Source organism: Oncorhynchus kisutch, unplaced genomic scaffold (assembly GCF_002021735.2).
Source record: "Oncorhynchus kisutch isolate 150728-3 unplaced genomic scaffold, Okis_V2 scaffold1088, whole genome shotgun sequence".
Taxonomy (NCBI): Eukaryota; Metazoa; Chordata; class Actinopteri; order Salmoniformes; family Salmonidae; genus Oncorhynchus; species Oncorhynchus kisutch.
The window spans coordinates 53,207-74,171 of record NW_022263033.1 but is presented as its reverse complement, the minus strand read 5'-3'; the positions used below and the strand labels follow the sequence as shown (position 1 = coordinate 74,171).

The following is a 20,965-nucleotide window of genomic DNA, read 5'->3' as shown; positions in this document are numbered from 1 at the left end:
ACCCTGGTAAACTACAGACACCTGGTACAATACAGACACCTGGTACAATACAGACACCTGGTACAATACAGACACCTGGTACAATACAGACACCTGGTACAATACAGGTATACCCCGGTACAATACAGAACTACCCCGGTATAACAGACACACTACCCCGGTATAACAGACGCACTACCCCGGTATAACAGACGCACTACCCTGGTATAACAGACGCACTACCCTGGTATAACAGAAGCACTACCCTGGTATAATAGACGTACTACCCTGGTACAACAGACGCACTACCCTGGTATAACAGATGTACTACCCCGGTACAACAGACACACTACCCTGGCACAACAGACACACTACCCTGGTATAACAGACGCACTACCCTGGTATAACAGACATCATATTTAAAAAAACAGGAGTCCTATAAGTATGAGATGAAGTAGACTCAGCCAATCAACTCCTGCTGGTATTCAATTATCCTATACAATTCCCTTCTACAGCGGGCACTTCCGAACCAGGGGGGGGGGTCAAAAATATTCTGTATGCTGAGAGAGGAGCACTTGAATATCTGAAGGGGTGCTTACATGCTGAGGGGAGAAAAACAAGCATTGCAATGCAAAAGAGAAGAACATCTCTTGAATGAATGTGGGAGGAAAAGGCAGAGGGCAGAGGAGCAAACAACATCCTCAATGCCTGTTCATTCGCTGATTTCCTGCATCAGCTCCCCTCCAATACTGACTGCCATCCTACGCAGGCCCCATGAGAGTTAATACTGAACACAGTATATGTTGACTACGTTTTGTTCTTAGTTCCTTTTCAATTACAATGTCAATCTAAAACCCAGCCATATAATATACACACTTGACTGTAAATGACTAGAAAACCAGACATGTATAGACCACAAATGACTTCAGAGACCAATAAGATGCTAAACAAGCAACACCTAACAACGAGTGGTGGCCTGGCTCAAATACTTCTAAATGGTGGCAGTAACAATACTAACTAAGCCTTTTAAAAGGCTCTGCTCCTCACCATTATAGGAGAGGACAGGAGGAAGTGAGGCCGGTTTACAGGGTGAATTAACTAGGGTCACTTGGCCACCCTCGCATTATAGAATTAGTCCCATCCAGGTCCATTTCTGCTGTTGTCCTGTTCGAACATCTGTTTGTAACTAGTCACCCTACATTGCACAGAACACATGGCAAAGGAAGGAATGTGTACAAAAATTGCTCCGGACTGCAATTTGAGAGCTATTTTTGGTCTCCTGCTCCAAAAAGTAACCGAGGGCTTTAAACCCGTAGCAGTGAGCTGGTCTGTGTTGCTTTGTTGAACTCCTGAAGGAAGAACACAAAGAACATGGTTTTTCTACTCTGGTCTTATTCAGTGAAGTAGTGCTCGTTCATGGAGGCTTTTCTGTCTAGGGATAGGAAATAGGAAATAAATGTTTGTTTGGATTACAGAAAGATACTGTACATATGGATTTTCTTTGTATTGGAACTTTTTCTAAATTCATTCTTTACATGACTGAGCACAGACATGATTCAAACTCATTTTCTATCATAGACACTAATGCAACCGCAGCAGCAGTGAGGGAGAAGGGGCAAATCTGAAGGGGACGACACGCGAGAGAAGAGGGGGTACGGGAGGGGGGGGAGACACAGGAGGAGGAGGACGGGAGGGGGAGAGAAGAGGGGGACGGGAGGGGGGGGAGACACAGGAGGAGGAGGACGGGAGGGGGTGGAGACAGGAGGAGGAGGACGGGAGACACAGGAGGACGACGAAAGGGGGACACACAGGAGGAGGAGGACGGGAGGGGGAGAGAAGAGGGGGACGGGAGGGGGGGGAGACACAGGAGGAGGAGGACGGGAGGGGGGGAGACTCAGGAGGAGGAGGACGGGAGGGGGGGAGACACAGGAGGAGGAGGACGGGAGGGGTGGAGACACAGGAGGAGGAGGACGGGAGGGGTGGAGACACAGGAGGAGGAGGACGAAAGGGGGAGACACAGGAGGAGGAGGACGGGAGGGGGGGAGACACAGGAGGAGGAGGACGAAAGGGGGGGAGACACAGGAGGAGGAGGACGAAAGGGGGAGACACAGGAGGAGGAGGACGGGAGGGGGAGACACAGGAGGAGGAGGACGGAAGGGGGAGACACAGGAGGAGGAGGACGGAAGGGGGAGACACAGGAGGAGGAGGACGGGAGGGGGGAGACACAGGAGGAGGAGGACGGAAGGGGGAGACACAGGAGGAGGAGGACGGAAGGGGGGAGACACAGGAGGAGGAGGACGGGAGGGGGGAGACACAGGAGGAGGAGGACGGAAGGGGGAAACACAGGAGGAGAAGGACGGAAGGGGGAGACACAGGAGGAGGACGGAAGGGGGAGACACAGGCGAGGAGGACGGAGGGAGCGGATAAGGACCCCCAGCTGTGAGGGGGACAGCCGGTGAGGGTGAAAAGAGAGGGGACAGTGCGGACCGGACAGCATATTTAGCACTTGGCCCAGTGGACAGAGGTGCACAGGGGACAGAGCAGGTGGTTGATAGGAGAGAGCGGCGGGAGGGGAGAGTTAACAGATGGCACCAAGGAGGATCTGTGTACACTAACCCGGCACAGGAGAGGAGATACGTTCCAGAGAGATCTACTCTCAATTACAGAGCTAGAGGAGGAAAATCATCTCCCAGCCTCAGAGAGCGATATACACAGAACAGCACGGTCAAACTGGGCCGTTTCTATGGAAGGGAATACTGACTTTGGCACCTCTGTGAGGCAGCTTTTGTAAGAAATGATAGGATTGTTTAGGATGCTAATGGACCACATGCTGACACATGGAGGAATCAAATGTATGGAAAATGGAAATAAGCAAAGGGCATATGATGGATATTTAAATACTCTTCAGGGAATATGAACTTTCCACATTCACGGTTTGTGTAGCTGTAAACAGAGCACTGAACTCTCTCCTTTCATGAGAAGAAGCCACCACGGTGTAATGTAGGGGGAGAAAGGGCTGCTAGCCTGGCAGCTGTAGCCAATAACCTATTGTACCTTACAAAGGCAGTAGGAATCATTAAAACAGCCCTTTCATGTCATGGGATAAGAGTGCTCTCTCTGACGTCCTGCTGAGGGCAGGCGAGTGTGTCAGACCATCTGCTTTACTGACTGATCCCAAACAAAAACAATTTTTTGGTCACAAGACACCCCTTGCTGATCTCCCTTGTTGAGCAATTATTTGAGATATGCATAATGCTACTTAAAAGCTGCAGGTCATCATTATTTCTGACTTAGTGCCGTCCAACGGGGAGAAGAGAACACTGTTTGGAGGGAGCTATCTGACCGACACCCCAATTTATGCTAATCCTTTAACCAACCTGCTCAGGATTAATGGGACAATTCACACATGTTAAATCTGGTTACCTACAGAAGTGCAGTTCTGCAGTTAGTTTGGTAGCTACTGTAGATATCTGTAGGTGGATGTGCTGGTTGTTGGAATCATGAGGTACGGTGCTTCTCGATTTGGCAGAGAAACAGCACTTTTAAAAGCAGGATGGAGAATAAAAAACTTCACCATCACCCAGCCCCAGATGAGTATTTCTCCCTTTCCATACACCCAGTCCTATTTTTAGGACCTGAATCTATTCTGGTGTCGGATGGTGTTGTCTTTGTTTCTGTCCCTACCCCTCCCTGGAGGTTTTGAATTGTCTTTGTTTCTGTCCCTACCTCTCCCTCTCCCTGGAGGTTTTGGGTTGTCTTTGTTTCTGTCCCTACCTCTCCCTCTCCCTGGAGGTTTTGGGTTGTCTTTGTTTCTGTCCCTACCTCTCCCTGGAGGTTTTGGGTTGTCTTTGTTTCTGTCCCTACCTCTCCCTGGAGGTTTTGGGTTGTCTTTGTTTCTGTCCCTACCTCTCCCTGGAGGTTTTGGGTTGTCTTTGTTTCTGTCCCTACCTCTCCCTGGAGGTTTTGGGTCGTCTTTGGTTCTGTCCCTACCTCTCCCTGGAGGTTTTGGGTTGTCTTTGTTTCTGTCCCTACCTCTCCCTGGAGGTTTTGGGTTGTCTTTGGTTCTGTCCCTACCTCTCCCTGGAGGTTTTGGATTGTCTTTGTTTCTGTCCCTACCTCTCCCTGGAGGGTTTTGGATTGTCTTTGTTTCTGTCCCTACCTCTCCCTGGAGGTTTTGGATTGTCTTTGTTTCTGTCCCTACCTCTCCCTGGAGGTTTTGGATTGTCTTTGTTTCTGTCCCTACCTCTCCCCCTCCTTGGAGGTTTTGGGTTGTCTTTGTTCTTGTCCCACTCTCTTTGCTCGTCATACTCTTTTGGGCATGCTTCTTAGATTTGTTCAATATTCTCATTGTCTACTGTATTCTAGGCTCTACTTATGTCCAGTGTCCAGCCATGTGTTTGAGTAAACCTGATGTACCCCAAAACACCCATCAATACTACTACAACCAAGCTCCCCAAGAACGAACACTGGCTTCTATCTAGAACCCTGTCCATTCGGTTCCCCTCCCAACGTACCGTGCTCTAGGATGATGAGCTGAGCGCTGGACTGCATGTTCCCTGCATCGTTCTCTGCCAGACACTGGTAGAAGCCCTCGTCAGACTTGACCAGACCCAGCACCTGCAGGTTGTGTTCATTCTGCGAGTCAGAGAGAGAGAGAGACAGAGATCGAGACAGAAAAAGAGTGAGAGAGTGAGAGAGAGCGAGAGAGAGGTCAATAACATCAGGTGGTGGAGAGAGGGAAATAGGTCAATGTCTTGAGGTGGAGACTGTGTGAGATCAATATGGTGATTGACCCGACCACTCGTAAATCAAAGACTACATCAGTTGAGCATCTAGCTGAAGTTCTGCTTGTTAAAGCGATTGGTTAAGAGGTATCAGACTGTAGAAAGTCACTAGAAGTTCCCCTCAGTAAAGATCAGAAGCTGAACTACAGGTTTTACGTCACACATCCTAATGACATTTTACAATACAACAAACTTACAATGATTTTGAAGTAGTCGCTGGGAATGACCGCGTCTCCATTTTTGACCCATTTGACGGTGGGGGCGGGGGAACCTGTGACCTCACACTGAAACATGATGTCCATGGACTCGTGGGCGTAGATGTTGGCCGGCCTCTTCAGGAACTCCGGAGGAACTGCAACATACAGCAGGGGAGAGGGGTGTCAGAGTGTCTGTGTGTGTGAGGGGGTATCCGTGTCTCTGTGTGTGTGTGTGTGTGTGTGTGTCAGAGTGTCTGTGTGGGGGGGTGTGTACGTGTGTGTGGGGGGTGCATGCGTGTGCGTGCGTGTGTGGGTGCGTGCGTGAATGTGTGTGGGGAGGGTGCGTGTGTGTGGGGGGGTGCGTGTGTGTGTGTGGGGGGGTGCGTGCGTGTTTCTGTGGGTGTGCCTGTGTGGGGGTATCCCCGGGTCTCTCCTCTTTTCAGTTCGCTGCAGCTAGTGACTGGAACGAGCTGCAACAAACACTCAAACTGGACAGTTTAATCTCAATCTCTCATTCAAAGACTCCATCATGGACACCCTTACTGATAGGCTGCTTTGCGTGATGTGATGTTGTCTCAACCTTCTTGCCCTTTGTGCTGTTGTCTGTGCCCAATGTTTGTACCATGTTTTGTGCTGCTGCCATGTTGTGTTGCTACCATGTTGTTGTCGTGTGTTGCTACCGTGCTGTTGTTGTTGTATTAGGTCTCTACGATATGTTGTCTCTTGCCATGTTGTGTTGCTACCATGTTGTTGTCGTGTGTTGCTACCGTGCTGTTGTTGTTGTATTAGGTCTCTACGATATGTTGTCTCTTGCCATGTGTTTTGTACAATTATTATAATGTTTTTAATCCCAGCCCCCATCCCTCATCCCTCAAGGCCCTCATTGTAAATACGAATTTGTTCTTAACTGACTTGCCGAGTTAAATAAAGGTTCATTCAAATAAATAAATAAAATAGTGTGTGTGGGTGTGTATAACGGTCTACTGAGAAATCATTTAATGTGAGATTACCTATCATGTTCTCCTCTTGTAATGTGAAGGGTAACGCTCCATAACAGGCTGTTAAACAACACTGTAGCGTGTTCCCAGCTGCAGGCTGTGATAGAACAGTTAGTGAGAACTGGAAAATCAAATGGAATCACATAACATCACTCTTCACTGAAAACATGGACGGTAGAGACGGAGGAAGAGACAACGCAGGGACTCATAGCTAAATCCCATCGCCTATAGTACCCAGTCCCTTTCCATTTCAGCTCCGCCCAGTCTCTTTCCATTTCAGCTCCGCCCAGTCTCTTTCCATTTCAGCTCCGCCCAGTCTCTTTCCATTTCAGCTCCGCCCAGTCTCTTTCCATTTCAGCTCCGCCCAGTCCCTTTCCATTTCAGCTCCGCCCAGTCCCTTTCCCTGTCAGCTCCGCCCAGTCCCTGTCAGCTCCGCCCAGTCCCTTTCAGCTCCGCCCAGTCCCTTTCAGCTCCGCCCAGTCCCTTTCAGCTCCGCCCAGTCCCTTTCAGCTCCGCCCAGTCCCTTTCAGCTCCGCCCAGTCCCTTTCAGCTCCGCCCAGTCCCTTTCAGCTCCGCCCAGTCTCTCTCCATTTCAGCTCCGCCCAGTCTCTCCATTTCAGCTCCGCCCAGTCTCTCCATTTCAGCTCCACCCAGTCTCTCTCCATTTCAGCTCCACCCAGTCTCTCTCCATTTCAGCTCCACCCAGTCTCTCTCCATTTCAGCTCCACCCAGTCTCTCTCCATTTCAGCTCCACCCAGTCTCTCTCCATTTCAGCTCCGCCCAGTCTCTTTACATTCTTTACTTGCCAGTGAAGGTAGAACAAACCATTTGAAAACGGAACAACTTTGGCTTCAACTTCTGACCCTTTAACCAAACCGCAATCCTTAAGACATGTTATCCAACCAGGAAAACACAAAGCAATGTCCTCGTCTCTACCTCCATCTTCCCTATAGTCTTTTTATAACAAAGCATCTCAAAGTAGTTAAAAACTGCCTATAATTATCCCTGTGTCTCATCCTATGGACAGTTGTGTACAGACTGAGTTCTACCCCAGACCAGGGTAATGAGGGCAGGGTCAACTTATTTGATCGTCTGTGGAGATAAATGGCCTCATCCATCTCTCCTGTAACAAGGTCATGCAGAGCGCTGTGTCTCAGCCTTGTCCTTTACAGTGTAATTGGAGTGTGGCTCTGAGGAGGCTGACTGTGTGTGTATGTGTGTAGGATTGTGTGTGTGTGTGCCCGAGTGTGTGTAAGTAGGATTGTGTGTGTGTGGGGGGGGGGGGGGAGCTCAGTGCACTGATAAGACGTGACCTCTGCAACCAAGGTGTAATGGCTGTGTTGTTGGTCAGTAGGATTGTGGGGGGGGGGGGGGGTAGCGTCGTGTCGAGCTTCTGTATCAGCCTTCACAGCTCTCCAATTCACATGTGGACCACAGACGGATTGTGGTTAACAGTTGGGTGGATAAGGTCCTTTCTACTCTGGGGGAACAGAGGATGGGTTCAACAGCGTAATCAGCAAGGCTAACTGTTCTATAATATGGTCATTTAGCAGGCCCTCTTATCCAGAGCAACTTACAGTTAATAGCCTACAGGTAATTCAGTCGTGGTTTAAATCAGTCTTACCCATAACTCTAATTAAACTCCATCCTCCAACCATCTGAGCAATGTTCTGAGTGGCACCCTGTAGCCTCACTGGAATATATAAGGTTCTGAGTGGCACCCTGTAGCCTCACTGGAATATATAAGGTTCTGAGTGGCACCCTGTAGCCTCACTGGAATATATAAGGTTCTGAGTGGCACCCTGTAGCCTCACTGGAATATCTAAGGTTCTGAGTGGCACCCTGTAGCCTCACTGGAATATCTAAGGTTCTGAGTGGCACCCTGTAGCCTCACTGGAATATATAAGGTTCTGAGTGTCACCCTGTAGCCTCACTGGAATATATAAGGTTCTGAGTGTCACCCTGTAGCCTCACTGGAATATATAAGGTTCTGAGTGTCACCCTGTAGCCTCACTGGAATATATAAGGTTCTGAGTGGCACCCTGTAGCCTCACTGGAATATCTAAGGTTCTGAGTGGCACCCTGTAGCCTCACTGGAATATATAAGGTTCTGAGTGTCACCCTGTAGCCTCACTGGAATATATAAGGTTCTGAGTGTCACCCTGTAGCCTCACTGGAATATATAAGGTTCTGAGTGGCACCCCGTAGTCTAACTGGAATAGATAAGGTTCTGAGTGGCACCCCGTAGTCTAACTGGAATAGATAAGGTTCTGAGTGGCACCCCGTAGTCTAACTGGAATATATAAGGTTCTGAGTGGCACCCCGTAGCCTAACTGGAATATATATTGTTCTGACTAGCAGCACGTTGTCTAACTGGAATATATATTGTTCTGACTAGCAGCACGTTGTCTAAATGGAATATATCTTGTTCTGAGTGGCAGCACATTGTCTAACTGGAATCCACACTGATCGACAAACCATTTCGGGGGCATTGTCATGCTGAAACAGGAAATGGCCTTCCCCAAACTGTTGCCACAAAATATTATGCACAGAATCGTCTAGAATGTCTAGCGTTAAGATTTCCCTTCACTGAAACTAAGGGGCCTGAACCATGGAAAACAGCCCCAGACCATTATTCCTCCTCCACCAACTTAACAGTTTGGCACTATGCATTTGGGCAGGTAGCGTTCTCCTGGCATCCGCCAAAACCAGATTTGTCCGTCGGACTGCCAGATGGTGAAGTGTGATTCATCACTTCAGAGAACGTGTTTCCACTGCTCCAGAGTCCAATGGGGCAAGCGCTACACCACTCCAGCCAACGCTTGGCGTTGCGCATGGTGATCTTAGGCTTGTGTGCGGCTGCTCGGCCATGGAAACCCATTTCATGAAGCTCCAGACGAACAGTTACTGTGCTGAAGTTGGAAATCGGTTGTGAGTGTTGCAACCAAGGACAGATGATTTTTACACGCTACGCGCTTTAGCACTCAGCGAACCCTGACCCCATCTATTGGGGAACAGTTTGAGACAGGACAACTGCTAATGCAGTGAGGTGTTGTCGAGATGGGACAACTGCGAGAGAGATTATTCATTGCTGTGTGAAGAGGGGGAAGAGAGTATTCATTGCTGTGTGAAGAGGGGGAAGAGAGTATTCATTGCTGTGTGAAGAGGGGGAAGAGAGTATTCATTGCTGTGTGATGAGGGGGAAGAGAGTATTCATTGCTGTGTGAAGAGGGGGAAGAGAGTATTCATTGCTGTGTGAAGAGGGGGAAGAGAGTATTCATTGCTGTGTGAAGAGGGGGAAGAGAGTATTCATTGCTGTGTGAAGAGGGGGAAGAGAGTATTCATTGCTGTGTGAAGAGGGGGAAGAGAGTATTCATTGCTGTGTGAAGAGGGGGAAGAGAGTATTCATTGCTGTGTGAAGAGGGGGAAGAGAGTATTCATTGCTGTGATGAAGAGGGAAGAGAATATTCATTGCTGTGTGATAAAGTCGAAATGTTCTGTGTGTCTGAGTTATTGCTGGTCTTAATGTGTGTGTCAGTGTGCTGCAGTGTGTGTGTTATGCCGCAGTGTGCGTCTGTTGCAGTATCTGTGTGTGTCCCTGAGCAGTGTGTGGGCCCCCTGGTGAGGTGTTCTGTTGGCAGGTCCTGGTGGAGGCTGGGACCCTGTGGTGCTCATTATCTCTGGCAGAGAGAGATGTCCCCTCTCCCTCGTTCTCCTCCCTCCCTGAGCTGACGTACACCATTTCCTCTAACTGGAGTTCAGACAAATGGAACCTATTGGACTGAGCAATGAGCACAAGTTGACTAAATATACCAATAAAGCTTATGGGGACTGGGAGCAGCCAGGAGACTAGGGACATGTGGCAGTGTGTGTGTGTGGTGTTTTTATGAGGGGAGGACAAGGGAAGTGTGTATTACATGGGCATTTGAGTGTGCAGGAAGGGGGATTTGCTTGAGGGGATGTGTTTGTACGCCCATGTGTGTGTGTGTGTGTGTGTGTGTGTGTGTGGAGGAGGAATGGTATTCACACCTAAGAACACCATCCTGGTTTACAATAGAGACCAGATTGCACAGAGCACTGCAATTACAGCACTATAAGACTACATGATGACTGATTACATCCAGCTTCTCCCTGCCTGCTACCTGTTTAGCTTGAGGACTAAAATACACAGCCAGCCATTTCTGACATTTACAACTGATCAATGATGTTCATGCTTTAATGTTCTGTACATCAATCTCATTGTGTGACGCCTTTATGCAACATCTCTGCATTGTAATGTAATAATAGATTGTCTAAATCCATCATGTTCTATTTGATTCTATTCCCTCCGAGAATCATCTCTCCCCATATCCCTGTCCAGACCTAGAATGTGACAAGGACACTTCTAACACACCAATCCCACTGAAAGTCAGTAAGTCACACTCCCACTCGTATAGAAACAGGCTCACCAGAGAGAAAACCCAGTGCTCTCCAGACCCCACAGTAAATGGATGTAGCATCAAAGTGAACCAAGAGCCTCTCTCTCTCTCTCTCCATCCATTCTGCCAGGCAGTCAGAGAAACTGCTGGGCCAATTCTCACAGGGGGCTCAAATTATTTTCTTCAGCAGCTAGATTAGTAATAGTAGTAGCAGCTTTATTGCTTTCCCTTCCTGGGTCGGACTGCAGTTTAGTTATTTAGGAGGACAGTGGAAGGTCATACATCTTTACTGTCAGTTTGTAACACAAAGCCCTCTATGGCTTCCCAATAGGCTTTTTGGAGGACTATGTGAAGGAGAGAGTTTAGCAACATACTGTGCTTTGAACAGAGCTGCGTTCAGGATGATGATAGTTTCGTGAACCTGTGTTAACCTGAACCAGTGGTAGTGTATTGGGGTCCTACAACAGCCTTAAATGGAGACATGGTGATCTACAGGTGGAATACAATGTTTTAAACTGTTAAAGATTGAAGGATTCTATGAAACAATAAAGCATAACCACTCTCAAATAACAAATGTAACCACTCAGATTATAGAGCTATGGATGAAAGGACTGACCATCTATGATATCAAAACCATAGTTTTAACCAAGTGGAGGCTACAGTGTTTGTTTACATTGTTTACAAACATAGGAGTAAAAAAACAAGCTTTTATGTTCGGTTTTATTGGGGTTCGACTGTTTAACTAAGCTAATATGTCATTTAGAAGTTACATTCTTCAAGAATCAATGGACCTACATCATTCATTTAGAAGTCCAAAAATGTCTATAAAAACTAAGGATTCTAGCTTTGTATGCTGGTCTTGTATGCTGGATTTGGCCTTGTATGCTGGATTTGGCCTTGTATGCTGGCCTTGGCCTTGTATGCTGGATTTGGCCTTGTATGCTGGATTTGGCCTTGTATGCTGGATTTGGCCTTGTATGCTGGATTTGGCCTTGTATGCTGGTCAACACCAAAGCATTTAGGTCGACACTCGAAACATTGCAATCCTGAACGCACCCTCACTACAAGGGCATCTACAGTAAGCATAGTTAGCACTCAAACCATTCTAATTCTGACGATGATACAAGGCAGGCACAAAGACAAAAGACTGTTAACTTGGATTGCATAGCTACATTACACAACATATTCTTGACTGAGGACCCATCGCTCTTCTTTACTTATCTGGATTAGAGGGTTTTACACACCAAACAAATGTTTTGGGAGAGTCCGATGGTCCTCTTTTGTTTTGCTTAGCCCTGAGCCATATTTAGCTTTATGACTCCAGCCTGGCCAGTGAGGTTTGTACTCTACCCGGAGGGGGGAACGGAGCATGGGCTTGAGCTAATTAGCTCTCCTGTTCTTTTCACGATAACGGCTTTAGTCTAAATCCCGACCAAAACAAACAGTGAGGGAAGAATAAGGCGGCGGTGGTCAGATGCTTGATCATTGTTTTCCCAGCGGCTGGGCCAACATACAGCAGCAGCAAGGAATGCATTCTGGGTAATAACCACAGAGAGATCAGTCCTGGGACGTCTAACACCCACCGCCTTTTAGGAGGGTCCAAGAACAACATGGCTCAAACTAAAGCTAGAAGCTGGTAGAAATGACAAAAGATTGGACGGCTACGATTCTGAAAGTAGTTAGTTCTCGCTGGTATTTCCTTCAAACAGTTCCAAGTCAAAAGACCAGACTCCTACAAAACAGAAGCCAAGGCCCCTGTTCTAATACTTTTCTCCTTTATTCCTCAAAGTGATCAATGATCTGACATCTAACGGTTGGTGTCTCTGTAATGGAACCCTTCCCTCCTTCCATTAAACTGTGTTACAGCAGGGACAGACTTATTAATCTAGGTATTGGAACCCTTCCCTCCTTCCATTAAACTGTGGTACAGCAGGGACAGACTTATTAATCTAGGTATTGGAACCCTTCCCTCCTTCCATTAAACTGTGTTACAGCAGGGACAGACTTATTAATCTAGGTATTGGAACCCTTCCCTCCTTCCATTAAACTGTGTTACAGCAGGGACAGACTTATGAATCTAGGTATTGGAACCCTTCCCTCCTTCCATTAAACTGTGTTACAGCAGGGACAGACTTATTAATCTAGGTATTGGAACCCTTCCCTCCTTCCATTAAACTGTGTTACAGCAGGGACAGACTTATTTCTCTAGGTATTGGAACCCTTCCCTCCTTCCATTAAACTGTGTTACAGCAGGGACAGACTTATTCATCTAGGTATTGGAACCCTTCCCTCCTTCCATTAAACTGTGTTACAGCAGGGACAGACTTATTTATCTAGGTATTGGAACGGGGCCCTGTACCTGGTCAATTGACTCAACCCTATCTGCACTCTGGGGGGTTTGGGGGGCTGTAATATTTACACCATGTCTGTGTATATATTCACCATTACAACTTGATATAGTCCATGACCCTGACGTCTAGCATCTGAGTCAATGTTTTGTCTTTGAGCTATAAAGTATGTGACTTTACTTTTCACATCAATTCATCAGATCTTGCTACCTCACTGCTCTAGTCAAAATCATTTCATACTTATGTTGTTTAATACCAGCTAGCTATCACAATGTACATGTTTCCTATAGTTCCTTCCAAGTGTGGTACTGCTTTCCATACAAGCCATTATAAACATAAGTCGTTGAGACTGATCGTTTTCTTTGTTTCTTAGGAGATACAGTAATACTATCCCTCCTCCAACCATGTAGGCCAAGAGCTGTTCTTTTAAAGAGATACTTTAGGATTTGGGCAATAAGGTCCTTTATCTACTTTCCCAGTCAGATGAAGAACTCCTGGATGCCATCTTTATGTATCTGTGTCCAGTATGAAGGAAGTGAGAGGTACAGTTGAAGTCAGAAGTTTACATACACCTTAGCCAAATACGTTTAAACGCAGTTTTTCACAATTCATGACATTTAATCAGAGTAAAAATTCCCTGTCAGTTAGGATCACCACTTTATTGTAAGAAAGTGAAATGTCAGAATAATAGTAGAGAGAATGATTTATTTCAGCATTTTATTTCATTCATCACATTCCCAGTGGGTAATACATTACATTAGTATTTGGTAGCATTGCCTTCAAATTGTTTAACTTGGGTCAAACGTTGCGGGTTGACTTCCACAAGCGTCCCACAATAAGTTGGGTGAATTTGGCCCATTCCACCTGACAGAGCTGGTGTAACCGAGTCAGGTTTGTAGGCCTCCTTGCTCACACAGGTTTTTTCAGTTTTGCCCACACATTTTTTATATGATTGAGGTCAGGGCTTTGTGATGGCCACTCTAATAACTTGACTTTGTTGTCCTTAAGCAATTTTGCCAAACTTTGGAAGTATGCTTGGGGTCATTGTCCATTTGGAAGACCCATTTGCGACCAAGCTTTAACTTCCTGACTGATGTCTTGAGATGTTACTTCAATATATCCAGATACTTTTCCTACCTCATGATGCCATCTATTTTGTGAAGGGCACTGGTCCCTCCTGTAGCAAAGCACCTCCACAACATGATGCTGTCACCTCCCCATGCATCACGGTTGGGATGGTGTTCTTCGGCTTGCAAGCATCCCCTTTTTCCTCCAAACATAATGATGGTCATTATGTCCAAACAGTTCTATTTTTGTTTCATCAGACCAGAGGACATTTCTCCAAAAAGTACGTTCTTTGTCCCCATGTGCAGTTGCAAACCCTAGTCTGGCTTTTTATAGCGGTTTTGGAGCAGTGGCTTCTTCCTTGCTTAGCGGCCTTTCAGGTTATGTCGATATAGGACTCGTTTTACTGTGGATATACACTGCTCAAAAAAATAAAGGGAACACTAAAATAACACATCCTAGATCTGAATGAATGAAACATTCTTATTAAATACTTTTTTCTTTACATAGTTGAATGTGCTGACAACAAAATCACAAAAATTATCAATGGAAATAAAATGTATCAACCCATGGAGGTCTGGATTTGGAGTGACACTCAAAATTAAAGTGGAAAACCACACTACAGGCTGATCCAACTTTGATGTAATGTCCTTCAAACAAGTCTAAATGAGGCTCAGTAGTGTGTGTGGCTTCCACGTGCCTGTATGACCTCCCTACAACGCCTGGGCATGCTCCTGATGAGGTGGCGGATGGTCTCCTGAGGGATCTCCTCCCAGACCTGGACTAAAGTATCCGTCAACTCCTGGACAGTCTGTGGTGCAACGTGGCATTGGTGGATGGAGCGAGACATGATGTCCCAGATGTGCTCAATTGGATTCAGGTCTGGGGAACGGACGGGCCAGTCCATAGCATCAATGCCTTCCTTTTGCAGGAACTGCTGACACACTCCAGCCACATGAGGTCTAGCATGGTCTTGCATTAGGAGGAACCCAGGGCCAACCGCACCAGCATATGGTCTCACAAGGGGTCTGAGGATCTCATCTCGGTACCTAATGGCAGTCAGGCTACCTCTAGCGAGCACATGGAGGGTCGTGCGGCCCCCCAAAGAAATGCCACCCCACACCATGACTGACCCACCGCCAAACCGGTCATGCTGGAGGACGTTGCAGGCAGCAGAACGTTCTCCACGGCGTCTCCAGACTATCACGTCACAGGGCGCCAGTGGCGAATTTGCCAATCTTGGTGTTCTCTGGCAAATGCCAAACGTACTGCACGGTGTTGGGCTGTAAGCACAACCCCCACCTGTGGACGTCTGGCCCTCATACCACCCTCATGGAGTCTGTTTCTGACCGTTTGAGCAGACACATGCACATTTGTGGCCTGCTGGAGGTCATTTTGCAGGGCTCTGGCAGTGCTCCTCCTGCTCCTCCTTGCACAAAGGCGGAGGTACCGGTCCTGCTGCTGGGTTGTTGCCCTCCTCCACATCTCCTGATGTATTGGCCTGTCTCCTGGTAGCGCCTCCATGCTCTGGACACTATGCTGACAGACACAGCAAACCTTCTTGCCACAGCTCGCATTGATGTGACATCCTGGATGAGCTGCACTACCTGAGCCACTTGTGTGGGTTGTAGACTCCGTCTCATGCTACCACTAGAGTGAAAGCACCGCCAGCATTCAAGTGACCAAAACATCAGCCAGGAAGCATAGGAACTGAGAAATGGTCTGTGGTCACCACCTGCAGAACCACTCCTTTATTGGGGGTGTCTTGCTAATTGCCTATAATTACCACCTGTTGTCTATCCCATTTGCACAACAGCATGTGAAATGTATTGTCAATCAGTGTTGCTTCCTAAGTGGACAGTTTGATTTCACAGAAGTGTGATTGACTTAGAGTTACATTGTGTTGTTTAAGTGTTCCCTTTATTTTTTTGAGCAGTGTAGATATTATTGTACCCGTTTCCTCCAGCATCTTCACAAGGTCCTTTGCTATTGTTCTGGGAATGATTTGTACTTTTCGCACCAAAGTACATTCATGTCTAGGAGACAGAACATGTCTCCTTCCTGAGCGGTATGATGGCTGAGTGGAACCATGGTGTCCATACTTGCGTACTATTGTTTGTACAGACGAATGTGGTACCTTCAGGCGTTGGAAATTGCTCCCAAGGATGAACCAGACTTGTGGAGGTCTACAATTTTTTCTCTGATGTCTTGGCTGATTTCTTTTGATTTTCCCATGATGTCAAGCAGAGGCACTGAGTTTAAAGTTAGGCATTACATCCACAGGTACACCTCCAATTGACTCAAATGACGTCAATTAGCCTATCAGAAGCGTCTAAAGCCATGACATCATTTTCTGGAAGTTTCCAAGCTGTTTAAAGGCACAGTCAACTTAGTGTATGTAAACTTCTGACCCACTGGAATTGTGATACAGTGCATTATAAGTGAAATAATCTGTCTGTAAACAATTGTTGGAAAAATGACTTGTGTCATGCACAAAGTAGATGTCCTAACCGACATGCCAAAACTATAGTTTGTTAACAAGAAATTTGTGGAGTGGTTGTAAAAACGAGTTTTAATGACTCCAACCAAAGTGTATGTAAACTTCCGACTTCAACTGTAGTTTCTCGAGCCAATGCTAACTAGTGTTAGCACATGAACTGGATGTCTACAGGAAAGTAATTGCACCAACACTAGCAAACTCCCAACTGCACGCAGAAACATAAAAATGGTATCCGCAAGTTCATCTGACTCTGTGGATACATTGACTCGTTAACAACATCCTGAAACTATCCCCTTAACAAAAACTTATGTCTAGAAGTGACTGTATTAACTAAGTGATGAATTGTGCTAAACCACCAGGGTTAATAGGGGAATTAGCTTTGGTTGCTGTGAAGAGAGCAAACAGGGAAGAAACAAACTATGCAGGCTTCCCATGGCTAAATCAATTATGGTCCATGTTCAACTTTAATATACATCTTTAACATGGCAACAAGCAATTAAATGTATCCGCTAGGGGACCACTTAGTAGAGTGCATTGAAATAGAACTGTAATGTTTAAACTGTCTAACTGAGCCAGAGGTACAGTGGAGGAGATGTCTTGGAGCCATGTAGCGTTTTCCGTTGCATAAAGGTGCAACTTGAAGAATTCCTGACAAATGTGGTCCAATTATTTTCTTGACATTCAATCTACTTGAAATGGGGAAGCCTCTGTGGCTCTACCTTCTTAGTCACCCAGATAAGAGCTATTCTAGCTTTTTAGAAGCTCGCCATTGGTTAGCAGAGACAACCGTCCAATCACGATTCAAAATGGCCAAACTGAATAACACGCGTCACACACACCGGCGAGTGAATAACACTCGTCACACACTGGCGAGTGCTGAGTTCACGCCAGAGCCCTAGTGGGGCCTCGCTGTCACACACAGAACAAACAGACTGGAACATGGAGAGAGGCTTTCTGTCTAACAGACCATCTCACATGACAACACACACACAGGCACAGTATGAGCATCTACACGGGCAGACACTCATGGTCCCCTCCATCCACACTCTCGTTCACGATCCCCAAAAGATAGGCAAATCCCCAAATCCCATAAAGCAGTGAAAAGGGATGCTTCCTTCCCCATTACGTGTCCGTGCCCAAAATATCTCATGGAACGTTTCTTTTACTTCCTGAAAATGGCAGGTTGATGACGTTGGGGCGACCGACTGGGAGAGATCAGGAAGGCAATATGTCACAGTTCAAACACCCAGAGATTCTTATCAGACTCCCACTGCCTCAGCTCTAGAGGGCCATTTACAGCCACTATTCTGGACAAAACATCAAGTCTCATCTTCTAGTTTCCCATCTCAATTCTACATGAGAGGAAACATTTCACACCCCACTGAGCTCCTAGCTGAAATATAAATATAGAAATAAATATTCCCTCTGTACCGGCAGGCTATTCAACTTTCACTGGACCCAGGCGTGTCCTGCCTATGAAGAGCACATGGAAAGAAAACAGCAGGCACACATTTCCACCACCCAGAATCTCTCACACACATGTTACCTAACATATAGAAATGCATTAAGGAACTCACAGACACACACACATACACATTTCAGTCCTGGAGAAAGGACCATTTAAAAACAAGAACCCTCAACCCAGGCCTCCGCAGTGCAACAATGGCACAGGCCCTGTAATTAAAACCTGCTGTGTCCTCTGGCCTCATTTACTGTCTTGCCAGCTCCAATAAAGGAGGAGACATTGCAGCGCAGCCACACAGCCTGGTCCCTCTACCCTGGCAGAGAGGGCCCCTGGAGCCATTACACACACTCGCTTGTGTGTGTGTATATGTGTGTGTGTGTGTGTGTGTGTGTGTGTGTGTGTGTGTGACCTGTGCGCGTGTGACCGTGTGCCTGTCCCCATTGGTCCGTGGGAATGAAGTGAAGTGAGGCCTAGTGAGACTAGGTGAGACAGACTAGACTGTACAGTATCTGCCATGTCAAACTAAAGCCATGGGACTGTTGTTTCAGGAGTTCTAGCCATCTTTAAAAATGAGTGACAAGCAACTCCACTGATTCAGAACAGATTTGGAGTAAACAGCAAAGCAACAACACCTGAAAACTTTTTTCAAAGTTCTAGGTTCACAACTTGGAAATCAAACCAAACTATGGGTTGGTGTGGATAGTGGAGAATACATCCTGTCTTGTTTTGATTCAGAGTGTGTGTGTGTGTGTGTGTGTCCGCACAATCCCCTTAAGCAAAGCAGCCAACCGCAGTCCTCAAACTGTTCAATTCAATTCAACAGACAAGCAACAGCTGCCTGTAGGGCCCCTCAATCATTCTGCAGTGAAAACCACCACACTAATCATGACAAAGTCTTCCATTGGGTCACATCACATCATTTGGTTTATTTCTCGGAAACAAATATGTACAGAAACTTGCCACAAAGCCTACATCACATTCGTTTGGGTGAAAAGGCTTTAGGTCTTTCGAAAGAGAGACTTTTATTATAAAAATGTCCATCAATTGTGCCCTGTACATTTGTATCCATGTCCTTCAAAATAAAATAAAAGCCCTTTTCCTGAGACAGCCAATTGAGCGTTTATTTTGTCCAATTGTCAGGAGAACCAATTAATGTCACACTTTACCGGTGCTTCTGCACAACATGTCAACACAATTGAACCATTTTAGCAGGAGCTCTCATCCAGAGTGCCTTCCAGTAGTGAGTTACCTACTGGTCCCCCGTGGGAATCGAACCCACAACCCTGGCAAGGGACATGCTCTACCAACTGAGCCACACAAGATGTTGTGGAGGAAGATAAGAAATTAGTGTGTACCCATTATATTTCTGTAACACTTTGGGAACGATAAATATGAGATGAACACTTCCACATCAACACAGAGAGAGAACAGGAGAAGAAAATAAACAGGGGGGTTGATTTCACTCTGACTCACAGTCCACGGGCCAACTACCTCTGTAGGCTACTTACTATCTACATTGTACTGCAACAGGCTATTCTGATGGGTGGTTTTGATACAATGCTACATGGAATGCACACATAATGCATGTAATGGTTTGGTGTCTATCTACAGTATATTGATGATACCATATCAAGAGCTACAATAGTATGTGTCCTGGGGAAAGTTTAACTCTGGGTGTTCGGGTGCTAAATTATAGAGAGATCGTAGGCGGCTAACATTTGACACTCCAGACTTATTTGGATCTAAACCATTTGCTAACTGATAACGGTATGTGACGGATTGTTTAAGTGTGTGAAACACACTATCAGATAAGTCTTTTTCCAGGCTAGTTCTCCATGAAAAGTGATGTTTTTGACTTCATCAGTGCAGTACCTTGTACAGTGAGCTCTGCCTTGGCCTCGATAGTGTTGTTAGTGATGTCTGCCATACAGCTGTAGACGCCTGCATCCTCCTCAGTCAGGTTGTAGATCAACAGACTGCCTCCTCCCACCAACTCCAACTTCCCCTCACTGCCAGACAAAACAACAGAGAGGTGGGAGAATTAGAATTCACTTGTAGATTTCAGGAGGTAAATCGGCAGAGATTGGACACTTCCTCAGAGTGTTCGTGAGGAACAGCTGAGTGAGGAACGGCTGAGCAGCATGATTATGGTTCACGAGCTGGCGTCCTCGTTTCACGTGTGATTCACAAGTTGCCACAATATATTACAGCTCTGTATGAGAGTCCTTTTCATGCCACCATAATACAGAGCCTACACAAAGCAGACACACCCCTTGATTTATTCCACATCTGATTGTTTTACAGCCTGAATTCAACATGGATTAAATACTCATCTACACCCAATACCCCATCATGACATCACAACACCCCATAATGACATCACAACACCCCATCATGACATTACAACACCCCATCATGACATCACAACACCCCATCATGACATCACAACACCCCATCATGACATCACAACACCCCATCATGACATCACAACACCCCATCATGACATCACAACACCCCATAATGACAAAGTGAAAACATGTTTAGACATTTTTGCACATTTATTGAAAATGAAATACAGAAATATCTAGTTTACATAAATATTCACACCCCGGAATCAATACTTTGTAGAATCACCTTGGGCAGCGGTTAAAGCTGTGAGTCTTTTTGGGTCAGTCTCCAAGAGCTTTCCACACCTGGATTGTGCAACCTTTGCCCATTGTTCATTTCAAAAAGTTTCTGTCAAGTAGATTGTTGATCTTTGCTAGGCAGCCATTTTCATGTCTTGCCATAGATTTTAAAGCCGATTGAAGTAAAAACTGTAACTAGACCACTCATGAACATTCAATGTTGTCTTGGTAAGCAACTTGTGTAAATTTGACCTAGTGTAAAAAAAATTAAAAGCATACAAATTCACCTTACAGCAGGACGATAACCTAAAAACACATCTACCAATTGGTGCCCTCCTTTGCGAGGCGTTGAAAAACATCCCTAGACTTTGTGATTGAATATTTGCTTGAAGTTCACTACTCAATTGAGGGACCTAACAGATAGTTGTATGTGTGGGGTACAGAGAAGGGAGAGCCAGTCAAAAATCATGTTAACCACTATTTTTCAACACTGAATGAGTCCATGCAATATGTTCTGATTTGTTCAGCACAGTTTTATTCCTGAACGTTTTTAGGTTTGTGCCATAAAGTGGTTGAATACTTGT

General features: G+C 46.1%; 1 protein-coding gene across 1 annotated transcript in view; it reads right to left on the bottom strand.

Annotated features, from left to right (window-relative positions):
- The window catches only part of LOC116364470 (neogenin-like), a gene marked incomplete at its 3' end in the record, with an annotated part of 56,550 nt that overhangs the window by 16,638 nt on the left and 18,947 nt on the right, over window positions 1-20,965 (bottom strand). The window contains exons 3-5 of the mRNA XM_031817595.1: window positions 19,627-19,763; window positions 4,961-5,115; window positions 4,494-4,614 (exon numbers count right to left, since the gene is read on the bottom strand). Coding sequence (XP_031673455.1) covers window positions 4,494-4,614; window positions 4,961-5,115; window positions 19,627-19,763 — 413 coding nt within the window. The remainder of the gene's footprint in view (window positions 1-4,493; window positions 4,615-4,960; window positions 5,116-19,626; window positions 19,764-20,965) is intronic.